Below are 14,284 nucleotides of genomic sequence, written 5' to 3' on the forward strand. Positions count from 1 at the left end.
CACGACATTGAGTACAGGATCCTAATGACATTTGGTTTACTAATCCATCTAATCACTTGAGGCTTCTAGCCTTGTGAGATACAAATTGCGAGTTATTATACCTTGACTATATTTGGCTATCGGTTTAAAGGAACCTCGTTTGAAGCTCGACAATTGACGCTCAAGCTGGGCTTCTTGAAGACTGGATCGGATTGATTTTAGCAATCCACAATGTCAATCTCGACTCCGGTAACCCAACTGCTGGGAATCCAGCATCCCATCTTGTTGGCGGGAATGGGACAAACGTCGGGCGCACCACTTGCAGCGGCGGTGTCTAACGCAGGTGAGTACGGACAGGCCTGGCCATTCCAAGGATTAGGTTCGAACCAAGATCGGTTCAGGTGAAGACATCACGCTACCATATCTGGATTTGGATATTCAAGACATATCTGACTGTTGCAAACACCAGGTGGACTAGGTGTAATCGGCGGTGTAGGATACACACCTCAACAGCTCAAGGAGATGATTGATGAGCTCAAGGTTAGACACACTCACTCACTCACTCACTCACTCTCTGACAAGTACCCGTACAATATTGTCGAGTCATCCATGGATCAAATCATACTGATTGATCTATTCTCGACAGGCCGGTCTAAAAGACCCATCTCTCCCGTTCGGCGTCGATCTGTTGATCCCCAAGGTTGGAGGATCCGCACGCAAGACGAACGTAAGTCAAGCCTTGACTTTGCTATCCTGCAGTCGGCACGGACATGCGAGTACTGTACCTGATGCACTCGTATGGCCGACATGCTTGTGCCACTGCGGGAACTACGCTGGGATCATGGACGAAGGCCGGCACTGGCTAAACTAACGCGGATTGTTGACAGGTCGACTACACCAAAGGCAATCTCGACACGCTAGTCGATATCATCATCGCGGGCGGCGCGAAACTGTTCGTGTCGGCTGTGGGCGTTGCGCCAAAACACGTCGTCGAGAAGCTCCACGCGCACGGCATCTTGTACATGAACATGATCGGGCATCCGAAGCACGTCGCGAAGGCGTGCGCCGTGGGAGCGGACATCATATGTGCTCAGGGTGCCGAGGCGGGTGGACACACGGGTGAGACGCCCACGAGGTACGTTTCCGCCGACACCCAACGTCAGTATCGTCTGACTACACCTATGTATTCATCACCCTTTACCCTTCGCCCCTCACTTCCCATGTACCCAGTGAGTGAGTCGGGTACCATCATGAGGTCCGGCGACTGCGACGATATCTTTAGACTTTAGTGCTAGAGCCTCATGCTGACTTTGTCGTGTATCACGAAACACAGCGTCTTGATCCCCGCTTGTGCAGACCTAGTCAAGAACTACAAATCTCCCTTGACGGGACAGCCTGTCCAACTCGTCGCGGCAGGCGGTATAGCAGACGGCCGTGGCCTTGCAGCTGCGCTCATGCTAGGAGCTTCGGCGGTCTGGGTCGGCACGCGATTCGTCACGGCAAAGGAATCAGGTGCTCCCGAAGTCGCGAAGAGGGCGTGAGTCTTTTGCGCTTTCGTTTCACCCCCTTCTCCTTCTCTTCTTTCTGGACAGAGATGAGAAGTCTTCAGTTTTCCCCCCTTCGTCCTCCTGGAGTGGAATCATGACGCTAACTGGTCCCCTCCTTTCCTTAACCTGAATTAGCATCATCGACGCCGGGTTCGACTCGACTGTCAAATTGACGATTTGGACCGGACGGCCCTTACGAGCGTTCGCGACGCCGTATGTCCGCGACTGGGAAACCAACCGATCCGAGGAAATCAAAAGGCTACTGGCGCAGGGGATCGTTCCACTCGAGCATGAGTTCGACAAGTTGGAGAAACAGGGCGGTGTCCCCGAGGACATTGAAGATCAGGCGACGTTGAGGTATGGCATGGCATGCACGCACAATTTCCACCATTCTTCTTCGTCGAGGTGTTTTTGATTCTTTTGAGAATTCATTCATCCATTGCTTTATTGACCCCACCCATCCCTTCTGCCTACATTGCCCATTCCGAATATCCGTGAGACTTCAATACAATTTGTACTACCCACCGGACTCACGGGTGAAATGAATGGTACCTGAAAACTACTGAATCGAAAACTAACTATCTTTCTCGTCAATCACCAGGCCCATGGGCGTCGTCGCGGGACTGGTGAACACGCCAAACCAGAGTGCCGCCGAGATTGTCAACGAAATCATGGATCAAGCTGTACACGCGCTGGGCGGCGTGTCGAGTTTGTTGAAGAAGCAGCCGTCGCAGTCCAAGCTCTGAGTCACGTTTGGCATTGTTACTCGAATTACTACGGACGCCGGACAGCGGTGTTGGCGAGGCGGCGAAGAGTTTGTGTCTTTGCCAATGAGAATCATCAAGTGTCTGTCGCTGTCATTCCTCTGCAAAGTGTCATTGAAAAACGATGCAATGGAGAAAATAAAAAGATTGTGTGGTTGACGCTTTTATCGATTGGGTCAAAATTAAAATCAATGTTTGCATACTCGATCATTCCCCGGATTCAATCGTCACCCTTCAACCCTAATCTATACATCCGGAACAATCCTCACACTCTAGAAATCATGTGCACTCAGGTCTTTCTTCATGGCGGTCAGCATGGACTCGTGAGTTGGCTTGAAGCCCATTCTTGCTGCACGATCACCCTTGACAAGCATGTTGGCGGCGAGCAGATGCTTCTCCTCTCCTTCGCCCGCCTCGTCAACGGTAACCCGTTTCGGTTCTGGCGATGAAATTTGCCCTTTGGCATACAAAACTGGGGCCAGCGCAGCCGCAAAGTCCCTCCACGCCAGCCTCTCTCCGTGCAGGATATAGTATCTCTCGTACGCGCTGCCCTGCGGCTTCTCGGTACCGGCAACACCGACTATCTTTGTGAGGAAAGGAATCGCATCCTCGACATGAACCTACCAACAATCAGCCAACCGTCCTTACACGACGCAGACAGTCTGACTTACCGTGCTGACCAGGCCGGTTCCTTCGCCGATGTATGGAACGAATCCAAGACCTTTCGCGAGACCCGTGAAGATCGAATAGGCGATTCCCAAATTCGCTTTTGGCCCGAGGACGTTCTGTCCGTACGTCACTGCCAGACAGACAATGTACGTCACAATCTTGCCTCGCTGGCCGGCCTCCAATATAGGAACGTCGGTTGGGCCGTTGAACATGTTCTTGTTGATGAGTTTGATGTCTTGGACATCGTCGTCCTGCCGAGCGTCAACCCTGTGATTTCACTTTTTCGAATGCGGGGAGCGCGTTGAAATACAATACTTACGTTCCAGACTTTGCTCTCGGGGTTGAAGTTGCCTGTCGTTCCGAGATCGATGAAGTTGCCGGTTCCGCTGATGTGAATCAGGGTGCCTTTGTTGGTTTCCGGTCGCTCTTCCATGCCCGAGATGACCAGGTCGACAAAGGATCCGTCGAAAGAGGTCGCAGCATTGATGACGATATCATGCTCTTTGCTCAGCGATCGGACGAGGTCTGTGTCGGAGAATGACCCATGGACGATGCGATCGGCTTTCGCCGTGGTCGTGAAATAGTCATCCACGGCCGTATTGCGGTAGAAGGCAGTCAAGGGCCAGGCTGGATGAGCCTTCTTGATGTCGGCCGCCAGTCGGGCTGTAGCACCTTGTTAGTATTTGTCCTTGAACGCCGTGTCTTTGGTTGCAAACCTCCAATGAGACCGGTTGCGCCAAAGAGGAGGACAGATGGCATGATGGTGGGCTTTGAGAATGGGTTATGTGCTTTGAGCGAGGAACTGTGGTCGGAATGCAGGCTGAGGGAATGCGTTCAGGTACTTCGATGCGCTTGTGAATGGAAAGCCCACGGCATAGTCCAGCACACACCGTGTGTTTTATACTATTCTCCCTTCTTCGGTCGCCACGACGCGACGTGGTCTTGCCCACTTTTCCCGGCATCGTTGGGTCATCCACCATTTATCAGCCGGAGCATAGGGCTGCATTCAAGCCAGAACAAGGCTGCAACAGTCGATCTGAAACGCACGTCAACACCTGTGGACTCGGGATACGTCGGTGGAGGAAGGACAGCCTGACAGGCACGTACTCTATGTCACCGTTTACATAATCGCAGTTGGGCTCGCCAAATACCGCAGCCGTCGAACAATAATAGCGGGGAACTTGTGCTGAATCGAGGTTAGCGTGCGGAAGCAAAGTTGCTCCGAGCCTCCGCAGATGACTACTGTAGGGACCTACCGCGGTGCAGCTTTTCAATCATCGCGGACCTCTCTACGACGCGGCAGGGCCCAAGATCAGTCAGTCATGTCCAACGGTCCGGAGGATAGGCGAATCAATCGCTCCATATGTGGATACCTCACAGGTGTCTTGCAGATGCATCCTTCATGGCCATGATGTCGCAGCGGCGCAAGAGTAAAAGCGCCTTTGTCAGCGAGCGGTACAATTGCGAATCCCAAGCAGCAGCTCCTCGAGGTATATTAAGAGCGATGCCTTCAGCCATTCGAGCAGCTTCCGATCAGATCAATGTCCCTGCCACCAAAGCAACAACAGCAATCACAGTCTCGTAGACTCCTCAAATACCTCCACATCGGCAACTCACATCGCACGAGTCATCCTGTACAGACACCAAAAGTTATATCGCAAGCAATCCAGCCCGACACAATGGCCTCGCAGTCTCTGAAGGGCAAGGTCGCCATCGTCACCGGCGCCGGAAAGCCAAACGGCATTGGTGCAGCAACCGCGATTGCGTTCGCAGAGCAAGGCGCCAACGTAGGTACCCGTCCCTTCAGTACGTAAGTCGCCGAGCTGACTGAGATCCAGGTCGCTATTCAGTACAACAGCTCTGCAGGGCCTGCGGAGGAGACTGTTGCCAAACTCAAAAGCCTTGGGGTGCAAGCTGTTGCCATTCAAGCCGATGCAGGGGCCGCCGACTTCGGTAAAGTGCTTGTCGACGCGACTTTGAAAACCTTCAACACCAAGACCATCGACATCCTTGTCAACAACGCCGGGACGGCCGTAGTCAATGCAGAAGGCATCTCCTCCGTCGGATTGGAAGATTGGGACTCGGTGTTCCATGTCAACGTCCGTGGGCCATTCTTGCTGATTCAAGCTGCTCTGCCATACATGAAGGCCGGTGGACGTATCGTCAATGTCGGGAGTGTTATTGCGAGACTTGGTTCTGGCATGTTGCCGGTTTATGGCGCCTCTAAGGGAGCTTTGACGGCGCTGTCGATTGCCTTGTCCGATGAATTGGGACCAAAGGGCATAACCATCAACACTGTTGCACCAGGCCCCATCAAGACGGACTTGAGTATGGAAGGCTCACCTATTGGAGCAAGACTACGAAACAATCAGCATATCAAGCGGGAGGGCACTGCGAAAGAGGTGGCCGAGTCTATCTTGTTCATTGCAAGCCCTGGTGCATCATACATCACCGGGCAACTGATCGGCGTGGATGGTGGCATCAGCTTCCCTTGAAAGTGGGGTTGGCAGAGGGCATACTAGGAATGCGGAGGCCTCTAGGTTTCATTAACACATAAACCCAGAGAAATTCTTCTTACACTGTTTTAAATGACTTTGGAGATATATTTACAGGACATCGGGGAAAAGGGCTGGAAAGGAATAGCAATGACGTACCTGGGGATCTGGAGATAAGGCCTTCCTGAGGACCCATTTGAGAGCCCCTGACTTGTCATCCATCATCCATACTGGTACTCCAGAAATCACGATTCATTCTACCTGCCTGAGTATCCTGAAATATGCACATTTCATTCTTCACAAAGATCGTCACACAGTCACCATGGTGCTCTCAGTCATTACCTTAGCGGTCACAGCGCCCTTGCTCGCCACATCAACCATGCAACTATCTGACCAAGCACAAAAGAGATCAGACCAAGGCCAACAAGAACTGAAGAGGCAGAAATGTCACCTTGCAGTCCGCGCCTCACCGAGAATGAGCACAAACCGGAGAGAGGAACTGGCAAACAAAGTTGTCGTCGTCAGGGATGGGCGCCTACTTCTCAGCGACCCAAAGCAGGCCACCGATCACCCTTTCACCGGCTACTTTCTCCCTTTCCCCGAGACACAATACGACGGGTTGGTGACGACCATCAACAACGACAACTTCTTGAACTGGGTGTATATCGACACCACCACCTTCCAGCTGAAGCATGGAACCCGGGCCGACGCCCAACCTCAGCTCACGGGGCCGATGGATCTCAAGCTCTGCAAAAATGGAGAGCGGCGTCTGACTTTTCGTGACTGGGAAGGCTTTGTGGCGGTCGAGGAAAGTCCGGATAGATGGGCCCTCTACTTCGACGTGCATGACGACGGCCTTGAGGACAAGAGGCTTGGGAAATACGTGGTTGAGGTCGAGTTGATCCGCAAGGATCTCGATGATGATCATCACCCACACTCTTCTTAATATGGACCAAGCGCTACGACTTTACTGCGGATCACGAACTCCACGCGTTTCTGTATTCGTTACCTGTCACATCTACACCTGCCATTGGGGCAAGGTGGTTCTCGTTGGTCTACCATTGTGGAGCGACTACTCGCGGCGATCTCGGGTGTTCCGGACTTTGAGTCGCCAAATGAGTGTTTGCGGAAGTGCCATTTGCTGGCAGCATCTCCAATATAGTGTACGTCAAAACTCACCAAGGGACCGTCAGCTTCGCCCAATCCGTCCAACGGCATCCTACCGTATGCACTTTTGCACAGCAGTACTCGTACAATGCGTTTGCGTTTAATCAAACCGTAGCCCCATCTGACAGGTGTCGGGACGAATCCCGACAGGCACGATCCGCCAGACAAGGGGGTGATCAGCCTCGTGACGCAACAGACACGTCTGGCAGGAGTAGACGAGGACACAATATGAGGGGAAAATCAATGCCAGACCAGGCGAAGTCGGGGAGCATGCAGGAAACTAGTCTTCTGAAAAGTGGGAAATCCACGCACCAGCTCACGCATCCGTCGGTGCAAAGGGCACTACGAGGTGTTGGGTCATGGCCAGTAGTCGACCGGCAGACATGAGTACTTGTACTGCAGCGACCCGGGGGCGAGAGCAGCCACGGTACCATGCGCTTTAATAACCTAGAAATTCCCTCTTGGTTCAACCGTCAGCAAGCACAGGCATCATATTCCCTCGTCGAGTGTCTTCAGCGCTCTCCAAAGTTTGGCGGATTCTGGCGTGGAGAGCTCTCACACATCCATCAATGATCATGGCGGACAAGTAAGTATTTCTCGTCTCGTGGTGATGTGGGTTGCTGACTCTTCGTTGCTTGCTCAGCAAGTCGGACAGCGGCAACTTCAGCACGGCACCCGGTGGCCGACAGCACCAAGCCGATACAGACTCTGACGACGGCTACGATGATGGCACCGTCAACAACGTGGCAAAGCAGCTTCCCGCGCCAGGCCTCCAACCCATGCAACCTGGTCTTCTCGACAATCGAACCAATCCACGAGCCGTTCGCGGCCTGACGAAGGAAGAGGTCAAAGAAGTGTCGGGAAGCTTGAAGATTCACGTGAAGCTTAACCTTGAGGTGGACTTGAGGGTCCAAGCCTCCTTGAATGGAGACATTGTGATTGGCATACTCTGAATGCTCAAGAAGTCCGAGCTTTGGTGATAGCAGGAAAGGATAGGAACATGTTCGAATATACACCGTTCTGGAGCTCGATATTCTCATGCTAGTACTCCGTACTCACCAATGACACTACAAGTCCTTATTTTCGACCAGCTTGGAATCTGATCAAGTAACGACTTGCAGGCCCGTTCTTTGTACAAATATTTGAGACATGTATCGCAATTCGACACACGGCATCGCTGCTCTTGGTCTTACTGCAAGGGTGTCGAAAATGCGGCTGCTGCAGAGTTCACGACTGCTCTCGTCGCGAGAATTGCCGACTGCTCTCACGTTCTCAGCCCGAGAATAGCCTGGCTCACGGTTATTGGGCTCGAATGATGTCCAAGGGCGTGTCTTCTCATTGTCTTATGTCAGAAAATGAAAACAAAAGCTTCGTCACCCCCGCAGCCGCTTCGGGTCAGATCCGCGAATAAGCGTCAGCCACACATTTGCCTCGGCCGTAAGCCACATAGTGTTTGTGTAACAGTAGAGCCGGCCTTGAATACATCATGTCCAACGTCCCTCCACCGTGGCATTTTCATTTAAAGAGAGTATTGCATCGTCCAGAGCAAAACTGACTCTGTCGCTTGATTGCGATACTCGAAAAGTTTCCGGTTGCAACAATGTCGGCTTCCACAGTCCCTATGGGCCAGTACCTCTTCAGGAGGATCAGGGAACTGGGCACCGAACACATCCTCGGAGTTCCAGGGGATTTCAACTGTAAGTTCACAGACATTACAATAAGCCCAGCATAAGCACCGTCACCTTAACTACCTCCAGTGACACTACTCGACGAGATCTACAATGTCCCCGGTCTCAAATGGATTGGCTGCTGCAACGAACTCAATGGTGCCTACGCGGCTGATGGGTATACACGTATCAAGGGAGTTCCAGGCGTGTTGATCACAACCTACGCTGTGGGAGAGCTATCGGCCATGAACGGTGTTGCTGGTGCTTACGCAGAGCACGCAGGCATGATCCATGTTGTTGGCATGCCGGCTAGAGCAAGTAAGTCTTCCATTCAGTCTCCCCTTCGAAGAGCGCCATGTGTCAAGGGGCCGTGTTGGCATTGAGCTAACGTGGCCGTCAACCGCAAACAGTGCAAAAGGCTCGAGTCATGCTTCACCATACCATGGAGCCCAACATGAACCACGCAATCTACATCAAGATGGCCGACCCCATCCGAAAAGCCCACGCATACCTGATGGAAGACAGTACCATGGCCGACGATATTGATCGGGTCATCGTGGCCTGCGTGCATAGTCGCCTTCCAGTCTACATATATGTTCCTACAGACGTGGTGTCGGTACAGTTGGATGCAAAACGTCTAGAAACGCCGCTAGACTTCAGCCTCCGCAACCCTGACGCAAAGACCGAAGACGAGATTGTGGGGAAAATCCTCTCGTTGGTCGCCGCGGCATCGAAACCCTCTATCCTTGCAGACGTACTTGCAATCAGACATGGGGGGCTGGAGCTGACAAAGAGATTGGCCGACATCACCCGCTTTCCCAGTTTCTCAACGCCTCTGTCAAAGGGTGTCATCGACGAGACAGCTCCGTACTACTACGGACTGTACAATGGTCAAGGTAAGCACGGCTTCATTTCCTGATGCTATAATAAGATGTTAACCCTTCCGAAGCGTCGTTCCCTGGAGTAGCTGATGCGGTCGAAAAGTCCGACTTGGTCATCAACCTTGGCCCACTGTTGTCAGATTCGAATACGGGTGGCTTTACCAGACAAATCAAAGACGAGAACCTGGTACGCCTCGGGCACGACTTGGTGCAGATCAAGGGAGAAAAGTTTGATGGATATCACTTTTTGCCAATTTTGCGGCGCCTGGTTGCCGAGTTTGAAAAACAGCCTCAGAAATACAACCTGCCTCGGCCGCAAAACGGACCGAAGGTTGAGCCGCCGGTGCTGAACACCTCTACATCAGGACAATTGAAGCAATCCTTCGTCTGGCAGAGACTCGGACGCTTCCTCAAGGACAATGACATTGTCTTAGCGGAGTCTGGCACAGCACAATTTGGCATGCCCGACGCCACTTTCCCTCGGAACGCCAGATACATCACACAAATCTTCTGGTCGTCCATCGGATACACCGTTGGTTCGTGTCTAGGAGCTCTTGTGGCTGCCAAAGAACTGAAATATCCCGGACGTGTGGTACTCATCGTAGGCGAAGGCAGTATGCAGATGACGGTCCAGGAGATCGGAACTTACCTTCGCTATGGATTCAAGCCAATCATATTCGTCATCAACAACAATGGGTACTCTATTGAACGGGCCATTCACGGTCCTGAGCAGGGTTACAATGATGTCAGCATGCTGTGGGATCATCAGAAAATGCTCGAGTTTTTCGGTGCGAGAGCAGGAACCGGCATCAAGGCCAAAAGCCGCGCTACGAAGACCGTGGAAGAACTTGAAGCTGTTTTGAATGACGAGGACTTTGGTAGTGGAGAAATGATCCAGGTAAGTTGACCGTCTCTGATGAACTGTCAAGGCCGACCTAACAACATTCTAGCTCTGTGAGATCTTCATGGATGCCTTTGATTACCCCTGGCGACTGTCGAAGCAGTTGGAGATCGCACGAGCACGGATGAAGCAGGCTGCCGCTTAGAAGTTCGAACGCTGTCAGGGTGGGTTGAAGTGACTTGCCTTGAGAGGCGGTCAACGCAATGCTACCCAATGCTACCCAAAGCCTCATCCAACACATTACCATCTTAGATTTAGGGTGCCACCACGTAGAATATCCTGTCTGTGAAGCTCCGTAAACTTCATCCCATTTCCCAGGGGTGGGAGACAAGGCCGAGCGAGGCTGAAGCGGCTCATGCTACGGAGAAGCACACGACGGCTAAGCGCAAAACATGGTTCATGACCTCACAAACTGAGTCACTCCGGCGGCTGCGGAGAGACTCACTCGGCCCAGTCCTGGCATGGGATAGTGCGACAATAACACTGCTTCACCGACCCTGAGCCCAGTGCTGTGCTTGAGTGCCATTCTCCCTCTCCTACTATCTGCGTACCATTATTCCTGTTTTAATTTTCGCCATCTCATATTGCCGACCATGGACGAGATCGCCCCCGAATACGATGTCATTGTCTTGGGCACCGGTACGGATGCTCCCAACCAACAATCATCTATCTGCCCCTCCATACTGACCGTACTGACTATTGATAATGACCAGGTCTGACTGAGTGTGTTCTATCTGGGTAAGGAGATACGACTGACTACGACCGTCAATTGCATGCTGACCTTTGGTAGTGTGTTGTCTGTCAAAGGCAAGAAGGTTCTTCACATCGACCGAAACGATCATTATGGCGGGTACGAAACGCGCACGCGCAGCCTCTTCACGAGATGATAAGACAAGACGATAGGACCTCTACTGACACTTGGCGAATAGTGAAGCCGCTTCAGTAAATATCGAGGCTGTAAGTAGAGAAGGTTGCCAGTGGAAAACCCCAACGGCCTTACTGACGCTGTTTGGAATAGCTGTTCAAGAAATATGGCAACTTCCAAGAAGGTCAGGAACCATGGAAGAAGTACGGCCGAATCAACGACTGGAACATCGATCTCGTACCCAAACTCCTCATGGCCAACGGCGAACTCACCAACATTCTCGTTTCCACCGACGTCACTCGATACCTTGAATTCAAGCAAATCGCAGGCAGCTTTGTGCAGCAAGGATCAGGCCCCAGGGCAACTGTGGCCAAAGTCCCGTCTACCGCTGCCGAGGCACTGAGCTCTCCGTTGATGGGACTCTTTGAAAAGAGAAGGGCGAAGAAGTTCTTGGAGTGGGTTGGCTCTTTTGAAGAGAACAACCCCGCCACACATAATGGTGCGTTAGAGAGGACAATGTACAGACGAGGCGAAGAAATGTGTCTTGTGGTGGATGGAGTGCTGACGCAAGACGTTGTGATGCAGGACTCAATCTCAACAAATGCACCATGAGAGAAGTCTACGACAAATTTGGATTGGAAGCCACGACCCGAGACTTCATCGGTCATTCAATGGCCCTTTACCCGACGGACGACTACATCGACGCCCCGGGGCAGGGTAAGGAGACGGTGGAGAGAATCCGACTGTACGCCAACTCGATGGCCCGATACGGCAAGTCACCCTACATCTACCCTCTGTACGGTCTGGGCGAACTTCCCCAGGGCTTCGCCCGTCTCTCGGCAATCTACGGAGGGACCTACATGCTGAACACTTCCGTCGACGAGATCCAGTACGAAGGCGGCAGGGTCAGCGGAATCAAGGCCACGATGCGCGAGCGGGGCGACGACGGAGAGGGGATGAAGTTCAGCACCAAGACGAAAATGATTCTCGGCGACCCGTCCTACTTCCCCGACAAAGTGCAGGTGGTCGGTCACCTCCTGAAGGCCATCTGCATCCTCAACCACCCGCTCGACAAGACCGCAGATAGCGACTCGTTACAGCTCATCATTCCACAGTCCCAGGTCGGCCGCAAACACGACATCTACATCGCAATGGTGTCTTCGGCGCACAACGTCTGTCCCAAGGGGTACTACATTGCGATCGTGTCGACCATCGCAGAGACATCTGCCAACCACCACCTCGAACTTCAACCCGGTCTGGAGCGGCTGGGTAGGATCGAAGAGAAGTTCATGGGTCCACCGATCCCGCTGTACCAACCCCTGGAGAGTGGCGTGAACGATCAGATCTTCATCTCCAACAGTTTTGATGCTTCGAGTCATTTTGAGACTGTCACCGAGAACGTTCGGGATATTTACCGTAGAGCTATGGGCGAGGAACTGAAGGTGGAAGGATTAAGGGAGGGTCAGACGTTGGCTGAAGAGTGAAAGAGGGATGGATGGATGTGCTTGATATCACGGTCACGGTTGTGGGGGCCAAATCCAACCAATTTTGTCTGGCAGCTGGTGGTGATGCTGGTGGTAGTTCGTGGTGAGTTGGTGGTGATGGTGATGGTGGTGGTGGTGGTGGTGGTGGTAGTAGTGGTGACGGGTGATCATGCCGACCGACTATCACTGCTGCTGCTGCTGCTGCTGCTGCTGCTGCTGCTGCTACTCAAATCCATTTATCCAAATCTCGTGTGCATGGCGTAAGGGGTCGTAAGCAAGTTAGTTAGTACATACACATCTTCTGCAGGGACATCGTACTGCTAGTTGAATAAGGGATCTTGAGGGAGGTCAGGTACAGGAGGAGTTGGACGACAAAGCACGCACGTACGGCATAGCATACACACACATTCTCACACACTTGCACACGTAAATATACAGCCACTCCCCACTCGCAACGACACTCCATACAGAACATACAACAGTGGACTCATTTATGGCGGGTTGGATATTTTTCTCCCTCCCCGTGTCTGAATGATGACTACACGTAGATGGGCAAAGGTCGGTAAAGGTAGGTAAGGTATCTGGCATATGCCTACCTACTCGTAGACACTCGTTCATTCATGCCTTCTTCCCCTTGTCGGCTCCAGCTTGAAGACTCGCACCGGCACCGGCACCGGCACCGTTCAAGATCTGGTTTCTGACTCTGACAAAAGCGTCCACACCAATAAGAACAGCTAGTGAAAATGAATACGCGTCAGTCAGTCAGTCAGTCAGTCAGAGTACCCCTCTCTCAAAAGTCGTCAAGTTGCAATTGGATTGAAAGGGACCTTAAAAAAACAAAAAACCCCCCCAAAAAAAACCACCACAAAGGAAAAACACAGCTTCTTTTCATCGGCACTCACCGAGTCCAATGTACGGGACGTAAAGTCCATAGAGATCGTTCTTCTGCTTCGTCGTGTACCCGGTCCAGGAACCCATGTCGGCGATACACGTGAGTGTCGTTATACCCGTTTCCACGCCGAAGAGAAGAAGATGGAGAGGTAGCATTACGTGATCTGTGAGGAGCCAAAAAGACAAACATCAGCAATAAGTAAAGTGTCAGCCATCGATTCGGTCTGCATGGTAGTGCCAATGCTAATGCCAGTGCGAGTACGAGTGCGAGTACGCGCATGAGGATGAGTGTGAGTATGAGGACCAGGAACGGGTCGGTGGCTGCGGCGTCTCACAAACGCGCGCGAGGTATATCGTGGTGGTCATACCCGCGAGAGAGAGGGAGAGACACACACAAGAAGACAGGAGAGGACGCGAGATACACACACACACACACATTCACTCACTCACCTTTTGGAATTGCCCACATCATCCACATACTGAGAGGTAAATGGTAAAGAGCCTCGATGTACAGGTACCACGTGAACCAGGCCGGCGGGTCCGCGAAGAACTTGTCGTTGTACGTCGCCGCCATGTGGTCGTGAAGCGTGCGGGAGATCTGAGGACGGAGGGTGGACGGCCACAGCGGGCCGAGGTCGACCACTGTATGTTTTTTTTAAATCGCAATGGTATATTAGTCGAAAAGGTACATGTCTCCATTTTGGGTACTCGGTACAGAGAGTGTGCGCGCAGGACGTACTGGTTGGTGTGTTTTGGGTGGGTGGGAGACGAGATGAGACGAGACGAGACAGACAGACTTACGCAGCATGATTGGGATATGAATGGTGAAGAAGACGAGGTACAGCATATCCAGCTTCCTCGAGGACAGTGGTCGACGGACGTGTCGTTGCTGTTGCTGTTGCCGTTGCCGTTGCCGTTGGGGTGCCATGATCACCGTAGGTAAACTTCTTTTATTTATTTGTATTTTTTTTTTT

General features: G+C 52.3%; 8 protein-coding genes across 8 annotated transcripts; 6 read left to right on the forward strand and 2 right to left on the reverse strand.

Moving 5' to 3' along the window:
- Positions 1-210: 210 nt before the first annotated feature.
- Positions 211-2,272, forward strand: PV08_00168 (uncharacterized protein; the record flags this gene model as incomplete). The annotated part of the gene is made up of 7 exons (XM_016374535.1): positions 211-322; positions 449-519; positions 626-706; positions 867-1,114; positions 1,313-1,516; positions 1,662-1,883; positions 2,128-2,272. 7 exons carry the CDS (start codon positions 211-213, stop codon positions 2,270-2,272), a joined length of 1,083 nt encoding a protein of 360 aa, XP_016239811.1.
- A 290-nt stretch (positions 2,273-2,562) lies between these two features.
- PV08_00169 (uncharacterized protein) lies at positions 2,563-3,718 on the reverse strand (the record flags this gene model as incomplete). Its single annotated transcript, XM_016374536.1, has 4 exons — positions 2,563-2,910; positions 2,962-3,210; positions 3,279-3,622; positions 3,676-3,718. The coding sequence occupies 4 exons, from the start codon at positions 3,716-3,718 to the stop codon at positions 2,563-2,565; spliced, it is 984 nt and encodes a 327-aa protein (XP_016239812.1).
- A 920-nt stretch (positions 3,719-4,638) lies between these two features.
- On the forward strand, positions 4,639-5,454 carry PV08_00170 (uncharacterized protein; the record flags this gene model as incomplete). The annotated part of the gene is made up of 2 exons (XM_016374537.1): positions 4,639-4,746; positions 4,798-5,454. The coding sequence occupies 2 exons, from the start codon at positions 4,639-4,641 to the stop codon at positions 5,452-5,454; spliced, it is 765 nt and encodes a 254-aa protein (XP_016239813.1).
- A 322-nt stretch (positions 5,455-5,776) lies between these two features.
- PV08_00171 (uncharacterized protein) lies at positions 5,777-6,400 on the forward strand (the record flags this gene model as incomplete). The annotated part of the gene is made up of 1 exon (XM_016374538.1): positions 5,777-6,400. The coding sequence occupies one exon, from the start codon at positions 5,777-5,779 to the stop codon at positions 6,398-6,400; it is 624 nt and encodes a 207-aa protein (XP_016239814.1).
- Positions 6,401-7,196: 796 nt separating this feature from the next.
- Positions 7,197-7,574, forward strand: PV08_00172 (uncharacterized protein; the record flags this gene model as incomplete). The annotated part of the gene is made up of 2 exons (XM_016374539.1): positions 7,197-7,207; positions 7,265-7,574. 2 exons carry the CDS (start codon positions 7,197-7,199, stop codon positions 7,572-7,574), a joined length of 321 nt encoding a protein of 106 aa, XP_016239815.1.
- A 647-nt stretch (positions 7,575-8,221) lies between these two features.
- PV08_00173 (uncharacterized protein) lies at positions 8,222-10,215 on the forward strand (the record flags this gene model as incomplete). Its single annotated transcript, XM_016374540.1, has 5 exons — positions 8,222-8,318; positions 8,379-8,606; positions 8,699-9,184; positions 9,238-10,067; positions 10,120-10,215. The coding sequence occupies 5 exons, from the start codon at positions 8,222-8,224 to the stop codon at positions 10,213-10,215; spliced, it is 1,737 nt and encodes a 578-aa protein (XP_016239816.1).
- Positions 10,216-10,663: 448 nt separating this feature from the next.
- PV08_00174 (uncharacterized protein) lies at positions 10,664-12,419 on the forward strand (the record flags this gene model as incomplete). The annotated part of the gene is made up of 6 exons (XM_016374541.1): positions 10,664-10,709; positions 10,784-10,808; positions 10,861-10,920; positions 11,000-11,027; positions 11,089-11,434; positions 11,521-12,419. The coding sequence occupies 6 exons, from the start codon at positions 10,664-10,666 to the stop codon at positions 12,417-12,419; spliced, it is 1,404 nt and encodes a 467-aa protein (XP_016239817.1).
- Positions 12,420-13,037: 618 nt separating this feature from the next.
- Positions 13,038-14,238, reverse strand: PV08_00175 (uncharacterized protein; the record flags this gene model as incomplete). Its single annotated transcript, XM_016374542.1, has 4 exons — positions 13,038-13,153; positions 13,322-13,474; positions 13,761-13,952; positions 14,112-14,238. 4 exons carry the CDS (start codon positions 14,236-14,238, stop codon positions 13,038-13,040), a joined length of 588 nt encoding a protein of 195 aa, XP_016239818.1.
- Positions 14,239-14,284: the final 46 nt, after the last annotated feature.

The sequence above is a fragment of the Exophiala spinifera genome, assembly GCF_000836115.1.
Source record: "Exophiala spinifera strain CBS 89968 unplaced genomic scaffold supercont1.1, whole genome shotgun sequence".
NCBI classification, from domain to species: Eukaryota; Fungi; Ascomycota; class Eurotiomycetes; order Chaetothyriales; family Herpotrichiellaceae; genus Exophiala; species Exophiala spinifera.